Below are 19,179 nucleotides of genomic sequence, written 5' to 3'. Positions count from 1 at the left end.
GTATTCACAATTTTCAAATGAAATTGACGGCAGGAGCTGGAAAAGAAACTCAAACAACAAAAATAATGCCAATGGGGTTTGCACAATACGAAGTGTTTTTGCAATCAGCGTGCTGTAGAATTGTGCTTACAGCTTACAGGTTTTGCAGTTCCACGAAATGTAAAAGTTTTGTCATTTGCTAGAACAGCAGGAGATACGAGGCAGGAGTGTACAACAACAACTACAAGAACAACAATAGGAGAAGCGGTCAGGGCGCTTCTAATGGTCAACATTGTACTTTTCATGCCAAATTAGAGGAAAATGCGTGCACAATGGCAACTGGGAAAAAGGGAGAGCAGCACAAAAACTTTGAGCCAGCGATGTTGTAACTATTGTTGTTATTGTTCTTATGCTAGTTGTCGGTTGCTTGTTGCTGTCAGGCGTGCAAGAAACCGCATTTAGTTTCCAAACAAAGTCGGAATCATATTACGTGTGCCTGTCGAAAATATCAGCTAGCGAGTAAAAGCTGTTGCGGAAACGACGTGTGTTTTGCTGCTTCCTCTGCTGCTGAACAAATTTGCCACCAACTGTGTGTGTGAGTGTGTGTGTGTGTGTGTGTGTGTAAGTCCTGCCACAAAACTTGGCTGCTACTTTTGTGTGGCTCTGATGTTTGCTTTATTTTGCAAGCTCAATACGCATCGGGCAGCCCAACTTGTCAAAGCGACAATTTACTCGTTATAAAAACTTGTAAAACTTTTTCAACGATGTTGCCACCACACCCTGCCACCTTTTCCTGCATTGGCATTTTGATGCCCAAGTTTTGTTGCGGCCAAAATGTTTGCCCCTAACTTTTTACAAAATTAATCTTAAAGCACTTGCAGCAGTTTGACACGCGCCTACAACAGCAACATGAATCGAAAAAGTTTTCTGTGGCTATGATAAAACTTACTTATAGTATAGTACTCTACAACCATGAGTGATCCCCATTAAATTTTTTTCTCATTTGGTTATTCTTTGTAACTTGTAAAGGAAGGCTGGGGCTTGTTGTTGATCGAGAAAATACGACGAAAATATGAGAAAATTAAAAATAATCAATGCAAACAGTTTTAACAGTTTTTTTTTAATATAATAATAATATATATGATAAATAATATTTTGAATTTCATTTAATTGTAGGTAAAGCTATAACAACGAGACTCCAGCTAGATTGCATGTCTTTTTAAAATCAGAATGATTTATGATCAATGGTTTAAAAAGTGTTTAGTGTTTAGATATTTAATGAAGTTGTGATTTAGTTCGATGTTCAAATTACATACTTAGTATGTCTCTAATGGCTTCAAGTCCCTATTTCAGTTCCGTGCAGCTGCTGAGCTACTATTTTGTTTTGCTAAAGAATTAGGTAGCTGTTATTTGGATGAAGTGTAATTTTGCAGAATATTATTCTATTTTTTTTTGTTAAGTTGATATTTAGAATATTTTACAAAATAGTACAAATATCAAGGCGTACTCCTTTCTACAGCGTTGTCCATCCTTCACGGAAACCTCTCATGTTCACTCTCATGATGCATATAACAAACGTCTGCTTTAACATGAACCTACCATGCTAATTATTACACAAGCACGAGTTTTTATAAAATAAATTAAATTTTGACTTGAACAGTAGTTTACAAGAAAATACAAACAGAAACTGCAGCTACTAACTTCCTCGTAGCCATAAAATAAGGCATGTCATTATGTTAAAAACAATATACAAACAAGTACTCTCGAATGTTCTCATTGTAGGGCATACAAATAATAACAACAAAGCCGCTTCTGGCTGAATCGCAGCGTATACAAATACACATAATAGCAATAAGGGCCCAGAAGAAAAAGAATTGAAAGTCGTTGTGTTTAATTTCAATTTACTTGCAAATCTTACAGTGGCTTATGCATACATACAAATATACTTATATATGTACATACTATACATACATGACTTTGTAGGATTTTATTGTATAAAGCCACGTACTTTGACATTTGTGCCTTTGAGCGCTTTGGCAAAATGTCGATTGGATTTATGCACGAGTTATTTATAGGCAAGCTGGCAAGCGCTGGGATTTAAACTGAAATTTAAATTCGTCTTAATTATGTGAGGCAACAATGTTGGGCGTTTGATGGTGTTTCTTGGGGTTAAGGAAACAGCCAAGGAACTTATCTTTAGGCAGGACAACTTTTGATGTTTTCAAGCATAAAAGAGAAAAGAATAAACGAGAAATGCCAACAACTGCAGCATTGCTCGTTGTTTATGCATGCAACGTGCCGCTCCGTTCCGCGCTGCTTTGCCTCCTTTAGGGCTCGCCTCTGCAGCGGTTGGACGCACTGCCTGACACAATTTGCGCTCATTATGCTCGAAGGTTGTGTGCTTGTTCTCTCTCACTGAAACTTTTCATTTTGTTGTATTTTTCATTATTCTGACATTACATTTTTTGCCCTTCTGTTATTAATTTTCGCCAGCTTTTCAAGGCAGCACTTGGCGCGCTTTTATTATGTTGCCAGTTGGCCTCAAGTTGGCAACTGCTTATGCTTGACTTTGCCATTTTCGCTTGACTTCATATACCATATACCATACTTGCAATACTTATATTGTACTATAGTACAATGTATAAGTTGTTAAATTGTTTTGCTCCAATTCGGGCAGTCGTCGTTTCGGCTCTCCACGTATTGCAGCTGCTGCAGCAAGAGCTTCAACTTGCCTGAACTTGGCACACAAACTCAGTCACATAACGAAGCTGGAAAACACTTTACCCAAAGTTTTCGAAAGGCAAAAACTTTTAAACGTTTTAACTGCGAGCTTATTGAAATTTTCATGCATTTTCATATTTCATTTCGACCGTGGAGTAGCGAGCTGTGTCATATATCAAAAATTGTGTCAAGCATACGCCATGTGGCCAGCTCGGCTACATTTGCAAATTTAATGCAGCACCGAGCACCCAAGCAGCTACCGAGCACCGACCCAGTCGAGCAGCAGAGTGCAAAAATATTTAACATGTAAGTATGCAACGAAATGGCAACTGAGGCAACAGTGCCATTAACTTGGAAGCAGCAGCTGCTGCTGCGTCTCTGTGGGAGACAAAGGGCAGCAAGGGTGCACGCTATTTGAGTGTGCAACATACCGGTGTGTTTCAAATGAAAAAAGAGAAATCGCGAAAATATTTTAATGGAAATTTGAATATAAACTTCAATTTCTTTCGTGTTATTCGCATTTTTCTTAGATGTTGTTTGCGGGGACTGTATTATAAAACTTATATATCGGTGGAAACTTGGTCTGTCAAGAAAATCATAGAAATCCATTGAAGCTTGTAGAAAAGACGAGAGGAGTTACACATTTTTTGTGAATCTGATTTTAATGTTGTATTACCACAAATTGTAAATCAATTTAAACCAAATTTGAATTGTATTTCCATATTTTATTATTTGAAAAGTATTTTCTTATGCCTGAAACTATAGAATTAATATTATTGTTGAAGTAAAGTCTTACGTTCCTCCCAGCTATTAAAATGTCCGACAGTTATCATTACAGGTTTAGACTTAAATTATTATTATTTTTTAGTTTTTTAGTTATAGTGCTGAATGAATCTGTAGAGACTCCAGTCAAAATTTTGCTTAGAACAAAAGTAGCCGAGTCACTTTTATATCCTTAGCTAGTATATACGCGTCTATCTGGGTTTCATGCTATACCTTCTTCTACATATTATGCTGATATTTTCAACCCAATATTAAGGCCAAAAAGATGAGTGCCATTTTTAATATACATTAAAGGCTTATCAGTTTACTTACTTTTCGCAACCAAAACCAAGCCCCTAGCCACATGGCTTAAATTTTAAGCATTATTTATCCGTTGCATATAAAATTGTTGTACAAAAGCCATTGTGGAAAAGATAAGCCAAATATGCTGCTACATATGATTTTTAGAGAACTGTAAGCCTGCTTAATACCCAAGGACTATAATATTCTTAAATACTGGCAATGACCACCGTTGTGTCAGCTGAACCCTACTCCTGGCAAATGACGTCATTTAAATTCATGCACGCCCCACTTACAGCTGCAGCTTAAGCCGTCAGCAATGTTGCTCTCAGAGGAGTGGCAGCAACATCATCGCCGCAATACACTTCATATTTTATTAACAAAGCAATTTATTGCATACATTTCGTTTAACATGCCATCGCATATTTTACGAGTTGCAAACAAATTTCCATTTTAAATCGATTGCATTTCGGCAACGTGGCGCATACGTAATGTCCGGGTGCAACTTAAAATTTAAAAGTAAAAACTGACAACTGAAACTGCTGTTTAAAAATTGGCAAAACGTTTAGCCTGCAAAACGTCTTAATGAGGCCACAGTGTGTCTGTCTGCTTGTCCTACTAGGCCAGCTGGCAGGCACAGAGGCAGGCAGGCAACCATGACCAGCGGACTAAGTAAGCGTAACCGGCAGGGGCTAACAAAACAGCTATGAAAGTGCACTTTGGAACTTGTAAGTTTGCCCAAGTAGTCGAGGCATCAGCAACAAGAGCAACAGCAGTAAATTGGGTTAGTGAGGTGGGGAGCTGGTAAGATGGCGAGTTGGTGAGGTGGTGAGGCGCAATTGTGCACGAAACGGATGCGAAACGTGCTGCAATGGGCGACTAAGAAATTGCCTTCTGCGGGAAGAAGAGGCACCGCGCGCTGAAAAGTATGCAACAAATGTGCCTACAAAAGCGTGCCAGGCCATTAGAGGAGGCCGTTGTGGCTGCTCTTCCACTTGCCCACTCACTTACTTTACTTTACTTTACTTTAGAGCTCAGCACGTAACATGGCAATTAAACTGGCAAATGTTCTGCTGCCCTGGGAGAATGCAAAATAAATTGGGAAAAATGTATTATCTAATGTACCGGACAGTAATAATAAAAATGTATTCTTAAGTGAAGTATATGTTAACTAACTGTGAGTTATTTTAACTCAACATAAAAAGAGAATCTTATAAAATATCAGTAATCACTTTTGAAACTACACTTGGTACTTGGGCGGGCAAGTAAATAATAGTCAAAGGCTTTCTTTTGTGCATTTACTGAGAAAACAACAATATTTTCTGTCTTTTGCAACTATTATGTGGCCAATGTTCATATTTGTTGTTCTCCTCTGGAGGCATGTCAGTTCAATACAAGTGCTGAAAGCATTGCAATATCGTTACACAAATTACAAACTTACCGAGCTAGGCATTTGCGAGCCTTCGCATTTAAAAAAACCTTGAATTATTATACCAACCTATTATAATTATAAGTTGCGTGAATTATCTCAGCAGATAGCATGCATTCTGTGTACATTCCATATTTAAATATAATAATCCAATTCATTTGTCTACGTTTAATTACAACACCATTTAGCTATTTAAGCCCAAAAACTATGTTATCTAAATAAACTAAAATCGAACGTTTTCGTAGCGATGGAAAATTCTGTTTCAAACAGACAGACACACACAAATTCGAAATATGAACGGTTAGTTAATTGGTATTTAGTACGTCTTACAGCAGCAGCTAATAAACATAAATATCATAAATTGGTATTATCATATTTGTTATTAAAACAGCGTACATGCCCGAGCAAATTGCTGCATAAATCATGCATTACGACAAACGCTACGCAGCACAATTATGAGTACTGCAATTGCTTAAAACGATCTGCGGTCAAAGTGTCAAAAGTTTAAAACGCAGGGACTGGATGGCAGAGACTGGCCAGAGGGGGGTGGGAAAAATATGACCTAGTGGAGAGTATGCCAAGAATATTTTTTTATTTTATGGCCACTCCTGACCAAATGACTTGTATGGATATGTATAAATGCTTTTGCTAGAGGCTAACCGAGGGCCCGTCGCCATTTGCCTAACGGTGCTTGAAGCCACGCACTTGTGTGTGTCTGTGTGTGTGTGTGTGGCAATTTATTAGCGCTATGGCAAGCATGTTTGTGTAGACTCTTGAGCCATAAAATACGAGTGTGTATACTTGCCGCAATGCGCCGCACAACCAAATTGAAGCTTTTACCTACATAAATGCTCACAAATATACAAATATAACGTTTTTCCATTTTAATTAAATTCAAACAGAGGAACAGGACGGGCTTTTTAAACAAAAATATCCGCGCCCCAATAGCATGTTGTTAAATATCTCCATAATCGCATTACACGGAAATTCGTTCTGGGCGCAATTTGGCCTGCGGCTTATGTGCTTTCAATTTTTCATGTGGTGCAACAAATTATTATACAACAACAAGGCGTCGTGCGAGTGAAAAACGTTCAGTAACAGTCTTTTGCGTGCAAAGGAATTTTAATTGTACGTTTTTCAATTGTCAAGAGCATCTGTGTATTAAATGTAAATAAAACAAGCCAAGCAAGTACATTATTCTGAATATCGATAAACATATTTTGACCAATATTATATATCGTCAGTTATATATTGTAATTTAATTTTATTATAGACCAGTTCATAAAATTTTTAAAGACTGTATGTAGTTTTATGAATCATGCGATTTGAACCGAGTCATATTCAGGGTACCTGTTATCTCGTTGAGCTAACAAATAACGCAATCGTTTTTTTTTTGGAATTCAAAACACTTGCCAATATCGACTTAGCAGAATTGGAACGAATTCGTTTTTTTTTCTAATCTTCTTTAATATTTCAAAACAGATATTTTGTAACATGTCGTATAATTCATATAGATGTGTTTTAATTGAATTGAATGCTCTCTATATGTTTGTAGATGTCTTTTTTACCACACTACACTAATTTATTATACGAAAAATTGTGTCTTATGAGTAGTGCCTCACTACAAGCTGATATTTCTGGACTAGTTATTATTGATACAACAATTATTGTATAGCTGTCGTAAAGAATAGGGTGGATGCAGGGTATTTAAAAATCGAAACTTTGCTAAAGAGCTAGAATCTAACACATCTAGGCCGTGAATTCAAGCTCAGCTAGTTCTCAAAACAAATGCAAATTGTTATTAGTTCTTTTTGTTGGACAGGATTTACTTGCTTCAATTAATATTTTACTGATTTATTTGACTAGAGTTAATATTCCTTAACATTTGTTTAAGCACTTTTATTTGCCATTGCCAGAATAAAAATTCAGCTTTTATAAAGTGAAAATATTTTCAATTCTCTCTTGCCAGAACATGTTTATTTTAAACTAAAAGAAAAGTTTTTCGCTGAAGAACTTCATGCACATATTTGTCATTCCTCTTTAGAAAAGACCATTCTAATGTTTTCGTACATATTTCAAAAATTCAATTAAGTTTGCGTCTTTGCCGCGCTGCTATGCTGTGCACGTGTCTCTATGTCTACATGTATGGATGTACAACTTGTGCGGGTGTTGGTTTTTGTTGCACAAAGCAAACGGCAGCAAAATTAAAGTAAATAAACAAGCACATTCCACAACGAGACGATGCCATGAGACGCCAATTGGCGCGCTTGGTCACAGTTGTCGCAACAAAACGCATAGATATATACATACATACACACACACACACATACGCATATGTGGCGAAGTCCCCAAGGTACAAACGTCTAGTTCCATTTACGGCCAAAAACCGCAATACTTTGGCAACACAAACACATCGAAACCGCAGAGAGACATTGGCCAACACACTGTCAGGCAATGGTCATATGTATAGATGTGTCCCCAGTGTGAACGATGACTGCCATTGTCCTTGGTTTGCGGCTCTGCACTGAGAAAAACCATTGAACTTTACGAGCTAAATTTCACCTTTTTGGCAACTAAACAGCTATTAAGCGGATTAAGGAATTTAATAATGATCGTATTTGGCAAAATTTAGAAAAGAAGGACAAATTTAAGATAGTATAATAATAACGAAGAATTATAACTTCATTAAACAGTATTTATATATTTATTTATATATTTACATTTAAAATAAAAAAAGGTACAATTTTGAAGCAATATTCTCGATTTATTATAAATTCGCCCATAAAAACAATCTACTTATAAGCAATTGTTTAGAGACTTAAATATTTCTGCTGTAATTTTTTTGTTACTAAAAATATTACAACGTAAACTAGTGTTATTTATAAAATTTTCCCTCACTATGGGTAGATATGCATGAGCTCGAAATTTGTGCCGCAATCAAGAAACTCCCCACTGCCACACAGAAGCCATTTTGCGCCACTCTAACACACACACACACACACACACACACACACACACACACACTACTACACACACAGGCACTGTCAAGTCAAGGACTTGGGCGTCGCATAACTTTCAATGAAAATTCCTTTTTTATTGTGATAAATGTTGCAAAGAAACTTGTGGCAGTTTTATACTTAAAGTCCACTCAGATAATTTGAACCTCTTGACACAAATGTGCCACAAAATAATGGCACTATTTATAATTAATATTGTTCTATATACCACCACTGTAATTAACCCCTTACTCACACACAATCTAATGTATGATTTTTTTTTAAATTTTTTATCTTCTGCAGGTACACGATGATCTAGATAAAGAAGCGGACTATTCTGGCTCCGGTTTCGGACCCGATGACGAGGACGCCATAACAGATCATCACAGTTCGCACAATTCGCGAGTCCACAATACGCAGCTAAACGCGAATACAAATAGTAAGCATAATACAAACGACAACAACGACCTCATCTCTAGTAGAGTCAACCACCACAATCAAATCGACAACAACAACCATCAAACGAATAGTGGCACAATCATTGGTAGTAGCACCAACAACAACCAGAACAACAACATTAATATCAATAATAATAACAACAACATCAACGGCATCATCAGCAGTGGTAGTGACATCAGTGGTCATACAATCGGTAAAGATCAAGATAGTAATAATGCTACAGCAACAACAACAACTACAACAACAGCAACAGAAATTGTTTCTTCTTCAACTACTTCTACTACTACTTCTACTACTACTATTACTCCTATTTCTACCACAATCAATCCAATAAATCCAACAATAACAACAACAAAAACAACAACAATTACCAACAATTTTTCAACTCCAATCAACTCCAATTCAGTTTCTAAAGTTACAAATCAAAGTTATCCAAACACTACAAAAACAAAAACAACCACCACTACAACAACAACCATTATCATAGCGCCCACATCTCCATCATCACACCCAATTTTCAAGATAAACGATACTCACAAATATAATATTGATGATAATAGCGACAGCTCTTTTACTAATAATCACAATAATAATAATAACGATAATAATTTACACACAACAACAACAACATCTTTATATCCACCAGCTCATACAGCAACACCAATACATCCCTCCACAACAGTCCAAACTAGCACCAGTAGCAACAACAACAACAACAGCAGCATCTCCTCCTCTTCCTCATCCTCCTCTTCCTCCTCCAGTAGCGGTGATACCCACATTATTAAACCCGATGTACCCACGCCGGAGAGCGTTCCAAGCTCCACCACAAGCAGCACACAAAAGACGCCCATCAGTGCTCTTCCCGATGCCACCATCGATGGGGATGATGAAGATGATGTCATTGACTTGGACGACACGAACGAAGGCAGTGCCGACGGCGATGATGATAATGAAGATAATGATGATAATGACGATAATGACGACAACGACGGCGATGATTTGCAGGGCGTTGGCAATGGTGGTGGTGACGATGATTACGACACCGAACACCAAATCTTTAAAACAGATCAAGAGTCGGTGGGCACGCCAAAACGCCCTGAGGGCGTTGAGGAAATTAACCCTCCGATCGATGGCAGTGAGGACGAGGATGAGGAGCTATATACGGATATTAGCGATCCCAGTGCCGGCCAACGCGAACGTCAGTGGTTTTTAATTTTCTTTTGCTTTTGCCTGGTTTCTATAATTTGTTTCCACATTTTATATTGTATTGTTGCTTTCATTTGTGTTTTTTGTACTTTTTCTGTAAACGTTGCTTTCCCAATTATTCCTGCACTTGCATTTTTCAGTTTATTCTTTAGTTTGTTAAGTATGTATCGTAAAGTTGCTTTTGTTGCGGCATGTTCGGTTTGGCAAATGGCTGCAGGCACACACGCGCACACTCACACACACACACACAGAAATGCACACAACAATAACTTGTTGACTAGTGTGTGCGTGTGTGTACATGTGTATGTGTCTGTGGCCGTTTTAATGGTTTTATGCTTTGCCCTGACCATTTTGCAATTGGGTTTTGTCAATTTGCTTTCGTTCACAATGTGAAACTGCCATTTCGTTGCATACTGCTGGGCGCACAACCGCAACTCGGCCACATGTGCATTAGCAATGGCAATTTTACTTTTTCCCTACATGCATGTATGTATATGTATTTTATTTAATTGTTGGTATTCATATTTTTGTAATTGATTTTAATTTATAAGCAGCTTAAATAGTTGAAGTATTTTGGCTGCAGTAGACGCTCTTTATGGTCGATAGTTGTCACTATAGGGAGCGTATGCTGTAATTATAAGTAATTTTGTATTTTATGTTCTACATTTTAGGTTAATTTTATACAATACTTTTATTTAAATTGTCAAGTGTCAGGTCTATGCCACGTCGCGATCAACTTTTAAGCGCGTCGTAACACAACGGACAACGAACCCACACTCTTTCTCTCTCTCTCTCTCTCTCTCTATCGCTCTCTCGCTCTAATCGCATTTTGTGGTAGCCACTCAAAATCTACACCAAAATTTCCCCTAAGTCAAATCATAACGAAATCAATTTTCACGCTCATATACAAGCAAATCGCGCTTCATTTACTCATTTTCACTTTACATTACATTACTGTGTGTGTGTGTGTGTGATTATTTATGTGTATGTATCTGTTGCAACATGCTGTGTTTTTCCATTTAAAACTCATTTGCACAGCTCAACAAAAGAACCAAGCCAGCATGCCACACAACCCACACAAAAACATTCCCACATATTCATCGAAAATAATGATACACAGACGCATATACATACACATATATGTATATACATACATGTGTGCGTTTTATAAGCACACCATGGTATAATTATCCATTTATGAATCAAGCACACATATATTTCTGAAAATTTGCAATTATTTTATAGACCTTAACCACAAAGCATTGATGATGAAATTTTGACAGTTTTATTTATTTAACATGGATTTAATACAAAAACTTATATATGTAGGAGTATTCAGTCATAAAAATATTACCCAAATCAAAGAAAAGGAAATTCTGATATTGAGACTCTCTAGGAAAATCTACTCCTGCGTTTATAAAAGTAACATTTTGGATAACATCGTTTAAATGAGATCCGGCAAGCTGCCCAGGTGGAAAAAGTTATCAAAGCCAGAAATGGCCAAGGAAGGCCACCGAAAGACCACGAGATAACAGAATTTGTAGGCATTTCAAAGGTGTTAAAATTTTGGAGATGATGAGATTATTTATATGATCAACCAGAGATATAAATCTTAAAACTATATCGAATTACCAGAAATCTATAAACCAGCTTACAAGTAAAAGTCTACACTTGAAAGTTGCATTTCAACTATATCTCCTAAATGTGTCTGTTTCTATATTCGAGTTGGGTATGAATTGTTAAAGCTGAAACCTCAACCGCATCAGCGGCAAGGACAAGCCATTAATTACTCATTCCTCGCCCAAAACAAACGTCAACTCTTGGCGGCAGAAACGATAAATTTGATGACTATCAGTAATGGGCAGGCGATAAGTCAGAGTCAGCATAGAGCAGAAGCCGTTCAACTTGCGAGCAGGTGGCTGCCTGTAAAATACTCCATCTCAGTCAGAAGCTCAATTCACAATTGTTGCCTTAGGCGTAAAGTTCCATTAGTGGAACACACGAACAAACAACCGCGCAAGGGCGAACAGGCGAACTAAGCGCCACACGCCCGCACTGCTGCTTCATAGTCAAGAGCTTTAAAATAAAAATCCCACTAAGCTGTGCAGCAATGTTGCACGCGTCTCTGTTGTTGTTTGTCGTCATACGACAGCTGCAAAGAAAAAATGAATCGAATGTTAAAGTCGCGCAAGACTGACTATTGTATATCCTATGCCCGTCCACCCTTCTATATTCCTTTGCTCCTATTTCCACGAAACTTCAGGATGCAGTGGGACATTATTAGAAACTCGTGAATCCCACATGTTGTTACTTTATCGTGTATCGGCTCAATAGAAACTATATAAACTTCGTCTATTCAATTCGGCTGCCTATAGGTAGGACAATTAATTCGACATGACCAGATTTGTGTTGCTGGCATGCTATGGTTGAAAAGATCTCGATGTTCGCACAGTCGAGCAGTCTGTCACGCCTTTCTTTTCCTGCAACATACATTCAGGCTTTTTAGTATACTCCTCGGGCATACAGGGTATACACAAAATGTGTAGAGTAGAGGGAAGAAAAAAGCACTTGCTGCGCTGCTTCAAAGCACTTCAAATGAAAAATCACAAGCCCTGACAATGGCGACGACGGTGACGGCTCCCATATAAGTTTGTGTATTTGTATGTGTTCGGTTACTTGAAGCATTGTTGCTCATACAGCTACACTTGCCCCCTCTCCCACCACCACGGGCTCCGTTTAAGGCGCATGCTTCACAGTACTTTCTGGCTCATGTTGTCGCTGACAAACGCTATTTATAGTCTAAGCAGCACACGCACACACACACATCTGCTTCGTGCTAAGCACTCTTTAAGCCGGGCTCGAGTGCTCCCCATATAATGGACTGTTGCTGAAAGGCATGGCAAATATGTGGCACTCTTTCTTTCCACCTCTGCATCACCATATGCACGGCCAGCGAAATGTTTTGTTAAAGGACCACAAAATCAAAGTCGTTGCGCTGCAGCCTAAAAGCAGGCAACACTTTTGCATTCACGAGCAAAGCGCTGCCATAATTTGGCACGTACAACGAGAGCACAGTTCATCCTGGTGATTGACTGTGACTCTAACTGTGATTGAGGGCAGAGCGCACACCCGCACAAACACACAAACACACACACACACTCGTCCCCAAATCAAAGTAGACGCTTCTAAAAGCTTGGCCCAAGCTCTGCAATTTGCACGTTCGCTCATAAACTGCACCAATGTACCAGAATGTGTGCGCGTCGCTTGTTAATCGAATTTTTGTGTGCGTGTATGCGTCATCCGCATGTGTATGAGTGTGTGTGTCAAGCTATTAAGGCAGTGACAGCTTGCAACAGTAACGGCAGTTGTGGAGGCTCTGCAATTTTTCATTGCCTGCGTTCGACTGCGACTGCAATCCGATTCGCCATCAATCAGCGTTTCGTCTCGCACAAAGAGACAGCCCTTACAGTTGTTCCAATTCCAAACTTTATTTACGATGCAGTTCCAATTCAGTCTTTCTGTTGTCCATGATATTGCTCCGTTCCTTATACAGATGTAAGATTTTAGTAAAATATTTGCAATTGCAAAATATATTTAAAAAGGCCAGAGCTGGCGCTTTTACAAAACTTTAAACAGGGAATTAACAGAGACCTTATTATAAGGGATTCTGAAAGTACTTATTATAAGGAATTTTGAAGGACCTTTTGAACATAAACAGGCATAATTTTTTAACGTTTTTTACCGTTAAAAAAATAAAATTAAAAATAAGAATCTTACAGATAAAACTATCTACTGGAAGATCAACAAAAAGCTTTCATAAAAATGTTATATTCCTGTATCAGCATTAACTTTTTGTTGTTCTATTTAGCGAACCGTTTGCGCATAATTTTAAAAGGAAATAGAAGCTGGGAAGCTGTGGATTACCTAAATTAGTTGGAACCTAAATGTATATTTTATTGGGCTTCTTTAACTCACAGAGGAAGAGTGTTCCATTATATTGGTTATTAGACAACTTTTTCATTACTCCGTATTTAGGTTTCCTTTTTTTAAACACTATTCTCTGCAAACAAACACCAAAGTAAGAGCTTAAAGTAACCCGAATACTCATAGAAGATTTAAAGAACCTCAACCGCAAAAACCAATTTTACTGGCTTTGTGTCTCGCTCTTGATTTTCCACACACGGAAAAGTTGTTGTGTACATAACTATTATCCCCAGCAGCACTTGCAACTTAATTTCTTCCTTAGCCACAGGACAATTTAACTTGAGTTGAAATCCTATAAAGACTTTAGACAGCTGTATTTACTCACCGGTCGCTGTTATGCTCAAGTTTTACACTTAAACAGTTTCTGTCTGAAACAACAAGCACTCACGTTCTATTTGTGCTGTTGCGAAGTTAATTTGTTTGCTTAACTCGAACGAAAACGTATGTTTGTACATACGTATAGTATTTTCCATTGTTAATGGACTCAGACTAGTCTGAGCCTGCGGCTTTCCCCAAAGCTACTATTTAATGCAATCCCGGGTACGCAATCAAATGCCGCAAATGCAGTTCAAGCCACAGACTCTTAAACACACACACACACACATATTTTGATGTATTGAGTGGCTATTATGGGCTGCCTGCATAATTAATTTAATTGACGCTCTTTGCTGGTTCAACGAACAAAGCTGCGAACGTGCTGTCAAATAAGCAAACACTCACCTCAAGAAAACAACACCCAAAGGCTAATCAAGCAATAAACATGCTTTGAACTCAAACAGAGGTATGGGAGGATCCCCCACATACTCGTACACTCAAAAGGACCCTCATGATATGATTTAACAAACAAATGCCGATTAATTTAATAAAAAATCGTTTGGTCGACAGCTAATTGGCATTAATGTAATTTTATCACAAAGGCACCTAAATATGAGAAAACAAAGTTCAAAAAAGAAGGCTTTGCTTTCATTTTTCAATAACGAAAATTATGCAAATTAAATGCGCAGCAAAATATGCGCCAACTGTGGCAAAGTGGCAAAGTGGCAAACAGAAAAAAAACTCAAGAAACCCAATTAGATCAAAAGTTTGTTGTTTTGTGGCCCATCTAAAAAGCTAGGTGCGTGTGAAATTCAACAGCAGCCAACGCCCCTCTCTTTGTGACTCTCAGAAAGTTCCACGCCCTCACAACCACCTACCCGACCACCGCCTACAGCCCACAGTTGAGTTGTCAACGCAAGCAGCAACAACAGGAAGAACAGAGTCAGTTGTCAGTCGATGGCAGCTGACAATGAGCCGCAAAAATGTGGAAAACAACTTGGGCGAAAATTTGTGACAATTTTCTGCATCTGCCCCGCGCACTGTTCGCTTCTCTCATTTAAACTTCTTGCTTTGCACTCATTAGCGTGTAATGAGTATTTTCCCGTTTCAATCGGGGATGGCTGAGAAATTTCTGAGAAGCTATTTTCCTTGGGCTCTAATCTTTCATTGTGTGTCAGGAATTTTCTATAAATGTCTTCAAAGAGTTTTTGAAAAGAGAACAATTTTAGCAAAATAAACACATTTTTCATTCGCTAAGTAACTTTAATAAAAATAAATAGCAATTCAACTGAGTAGCAATAAATTGTCCGAACTTTAATTTAAGCGGGTTAAAGTTGAAATTTCAACATTTGTATATTTATTCTTGTGATATCTGTTTTTTTTTTTTATAAATAAACCGTAAAATGAAGAAAAATTCAATTTAAACATTTTTGTTTAAAGAAAAGAAAAATCAAATAATATACGAAATATTTTCTTGTGACGGCAACGTTTGACTTGTCTGCAAAAGTGCACTTTCTATTCAAGGAATTTCAAAAGGATTGCAAAATAAGTAAAAGAAAAAAATGTCTAGCGATTTCTTTGACATCTCTTTTTTCCTGCCATCTTTAAATTTCCTTGTTATGCGGAAATAATGTAAATAGCACAAAAGTATTGCCTACTTTGTAGCGCAATTTAAAGTTGCTACTTAAAAAGCTAACAATAATATTATTTAAAATATGTAGGAATGGTAGAGTAATATACAGTAGCCCTGTTATAAAGCAGCCCGGCTTAGAAATTGACAGTCGGCATAAGTAGAGAGACAAAGAGAATGACAAGGAAAGGAAACGAAGGAATAACATAAGTAGCATCAGATCAGTCAGTCGGGCGTGAGTTGTTGAGGCGAAAACAAGTATTGAGTGTGCTCGTGCAGAAAAGATCAGACAGAGTCAAACAAATATTAAATAATAAATAAACTAACCAACTAATACAATTTGTGTGTATTTACTTGGAGTAAGGCCCTCGACAACCCATGCCCCTAGATATTGCTTTTTTTTGCCAATCTAAACTAACATTTTCAACAGGAATATAATTTAAGTTTGTTTTCTATGGATATACTGACAACTTGTCTCTACTCCTGCAATTTTGTGGCTTAAGTTTTGTAAAATCATTGCATAGCTTTCCATGAATACATACCTATATTCATGAACACACGCAAGCACACAAACGAATACACGCACACACACAGTACAAACATGCTATCTATTAAAACCAATATTGACACTTAATAATAGTATTCAAAAAGTTTCTTTATTTGCACGCACATTAAACATTCCACATACAACAATATATGTACATGCATACACACATAATACTTACCTATTGATTATATTTTTAAAACGAAATCCTTTTTGAATGCAACTCAACACAAACGCCGCCTGGCATTTTGCTCTCTTTTCTCGTTACATTCACACAGCGGGCACTACAAACATTCAGGGCAACATTCACGAATTGGACCCGAACAACAACATCAATAGCCAGCCAACAGATACCAAACCGATTGATCACACGCCTATCAACGAGGTAGTCATCATGAGCGACGACGATCGCACGACGAGCTTCTTTGCGCAGCCCGGCATTTTGGCAGGTATGTAAAAATCATAAAGTAGAGTTCCTTTAAACATGGGGGAAAGCACAATTTTCTACTACAACACCTGCACAGTCAGACAGGAAAATAGTTAATTAGTGTACCCAATGAAAATCCCCATCAATAATGGTAAAGCCCCCCAACCCGATCAGAAAAGGGCCACGCTGCCACTGATTTCTTTATACTTCACTGCTAATAAACTAAGAACAAAGTATAACCAAACGAAAATATAGATCATTTTATAAATATATCTAATAAATCAAAACATGATCCTATGTCTTGTCCTCGTGTAGTTTTAAACTAATCGGATAGAATTCTTTTGTCTTTATGATTGAACACAAAAATTATTCGAATTTTACTTGTACTAGTCACATAAATAAATATCTGTACTTAAATCGATATTAATGATGCATAGTTTTTTTTTTTTTTTTTTTTGTAAATAAAAAATACGAGTGCAACTTTTTATTTTAAATTCAAAAAAAAAACATTCTCAGGCATGTTTTTACAAAAATGGGCTTAGCCGTTAAACTGATTAGACTTCAAGTTTGGGTAGAAAATTAAAAGGATTAAATATTAATACTTATTATTAAATATTATTAAAATATCATCAAACGTGTTGGAAAAAATGATTTATTTTAAAAATCTTTAAAACCAATTTTGCAGGCCAACTTCCATGTTAAGCTGCCGAATTAAACAAATTTCATTTATTTTAGTCGAAATGCATTTTTTTTAGTTTTTCTTTTTTTAAGAATGATATAAATTTTAAAGTATTGACATAACTAATACCAAGTTTTGGAAGCTTCCCTTTTTATTAAAATATAAAAACGGGTGATCGGGATTGCACTTAACTAATGATTGAGATTACAATTAATACATTGAGATCACACCTTATGGAATGAAATCGCATTTAATAGATCATCGAAGTCGAACTTCATAGCTTGAGTAATAAGATCAGACTTGATAGATGATGGAGATTTCCAAATTGGGATCTCATTTGGCAGGTGATTGACAGAAATGTATTTCATTTATGGATTTCTAACCATTCTTGAAACGGATTTTCAAATTACATATTTAAATACAATTTATTTAGATTGACTGCTTGCATTTATCTAGAAGCTTTAGACCTGAACAATATATTTATATTAATTTATATACATTGCTAGTGAAGAGATGTGTCTATCTGAATATATTTTATGGTTTTAATATTTCTGACAAAGCTCACACGTACGAGTATCTGTGATCTATGTATTTAATCTGCTTCTTTCTACACGTTAACAGCTGTCATTGGCGGCGCCGTTGTTGGCCTTTTGTGTGCCATTCTCGTGGTTATGTTCATTGTTTATCGCATGAGGAAAAAGGACGAGGGCTCCTATGCGCTGGACGAGCCAAAGCGTTCTCCGGCCAACAACTCGTATGCGAAAAATGCGAATAATCGCGAGTTCTACGCCTGAGATAATGGCTCAGCGCGCAGGTATTAAGTTGACAATGCAAATGAGCAACAACAACAACAACAGCAACAACAACAACTGGAGTAGCAGGAGGAGCAAAAGGAACAACTTGGAATGATATGAGGGAGGCATTTATAAAAGCATACGCAATAGAATTGGTTAAGCTCAACTAATACACTGCGCGAAAAGTCGCAGCAGAGGGCAACAAACTAAAAACAAAACAAAAGAAAACAAACAAAAATGAAAACTCTTGAGATCACACAATTTTTCGTGAGGGGATACAAATTTTGAACTTAAGTTAATGCTGCACACACACACACACATCTACTTTAGAAATCTATATGCATACATACATATATATATATATATACTTGTATATATATAGAAAGAAGGGGTACAAACAACATCAAAGAGTTTGTAACTAAATGTTGTTGAGTGTGTGTGCACATTTTTATTAATTAAGTACATTTTAAGCAAATTGTGTAAAAGGAAAATATCAAATATGTATGAAGAAAGGTAACTATGACAAGCGAAATTAAAACACTTTATAGTGAAACCATTATAAGGGCGGGCGGAAATTAATTATGAATATGTGTATGTAGAGAAAAAGTAATAATAATAATATAATATAAAACAAATGCAAATAATACAGACACTGGCAAGCAAGCAAACACTCAACTATTTACAACACACATAGATGTAAACAAATGTACTTCAATTTGGACGAGAAAAACAAAAACATAAACCAATTCATAAAACAATTGCATATATAAGTTTTCATATGCAGAGCAATAAAACACACACACACACACCCATACACACCCACACACACACGCGCATAGACAAGTAAATGATTTACATAACCAGACAATTATGATGAAATACTTTGTGGCACATTTAAATTGAAGCATAAATGTGTTTAAGTTATTAGTAAGCATTATTATGTAATTATTAGTG

The 19,179-nt window shown here is 36.9% G+C and overlaps 1 protein-coding gene across 5 annotated transcripts in view; it reads left to right on the top strand.

Annotated features, from left to right (window-relative positions):
* LOC115621866 (syndecan) overlaps positions 1-18,443 on the top strand; it is a 167,212-nt gene extending 148,769 nt beyond the window's left edge. For 2 of the 5 annotated variants that reach the window (XM_030515699.1, XM_030515690.1), the window contains exons 4-7: positions 8,491-8,839; positions 9,293-9,844; positions 16,604-16,774; positions 18,053-18,443. In XM_030515699.1, coding sequence (XP_030371559.1) covers positions 8,491-8,839; positions 9,293-9,844; positions 16,604-16,774; positions 18,053-18,225 — 1,245 coding nt within the window. In that variant the 3' untranslated portion in view covers positions 18,226-18,443. The remainder of the gene's footprint in view (positions 1-8,490; positions 8,840-9,292; positions 9,845-16,603; positions 16,775-18,052) is intronic. The other 3 variants (XM_030515708.1, XM_030515712.1, XM_030515720.1) reach the window with 3 other exon arrangements.
* The last annotated feature ends 736 nt before the right edge of the window (positions 18,444-19,179 follow it).

This window comes from Scaptodrosophila lebanonensis, unplaced genomic scaffold (assembly GCF_003285725.1).
Source record: "Scaptodrosophila lebanonensis strain 11010-0011.00,11010-0021.00 unplaced genomic scaffold, SlebRS2 tig00000001-arrow-pilon, whole genome shotgun sequence".
In the NCBI taxonomy this organism is placed as follows: Eukaryota; Metazoa; Arthropoda; class Insecta; order Diptera; family Drosophilidae; genus Scaptodrosophila; species Scaptodrosophila lebanonensis.
This window is presented reverse-complemented; position numbering and strand designations above follow the sequence as displayed.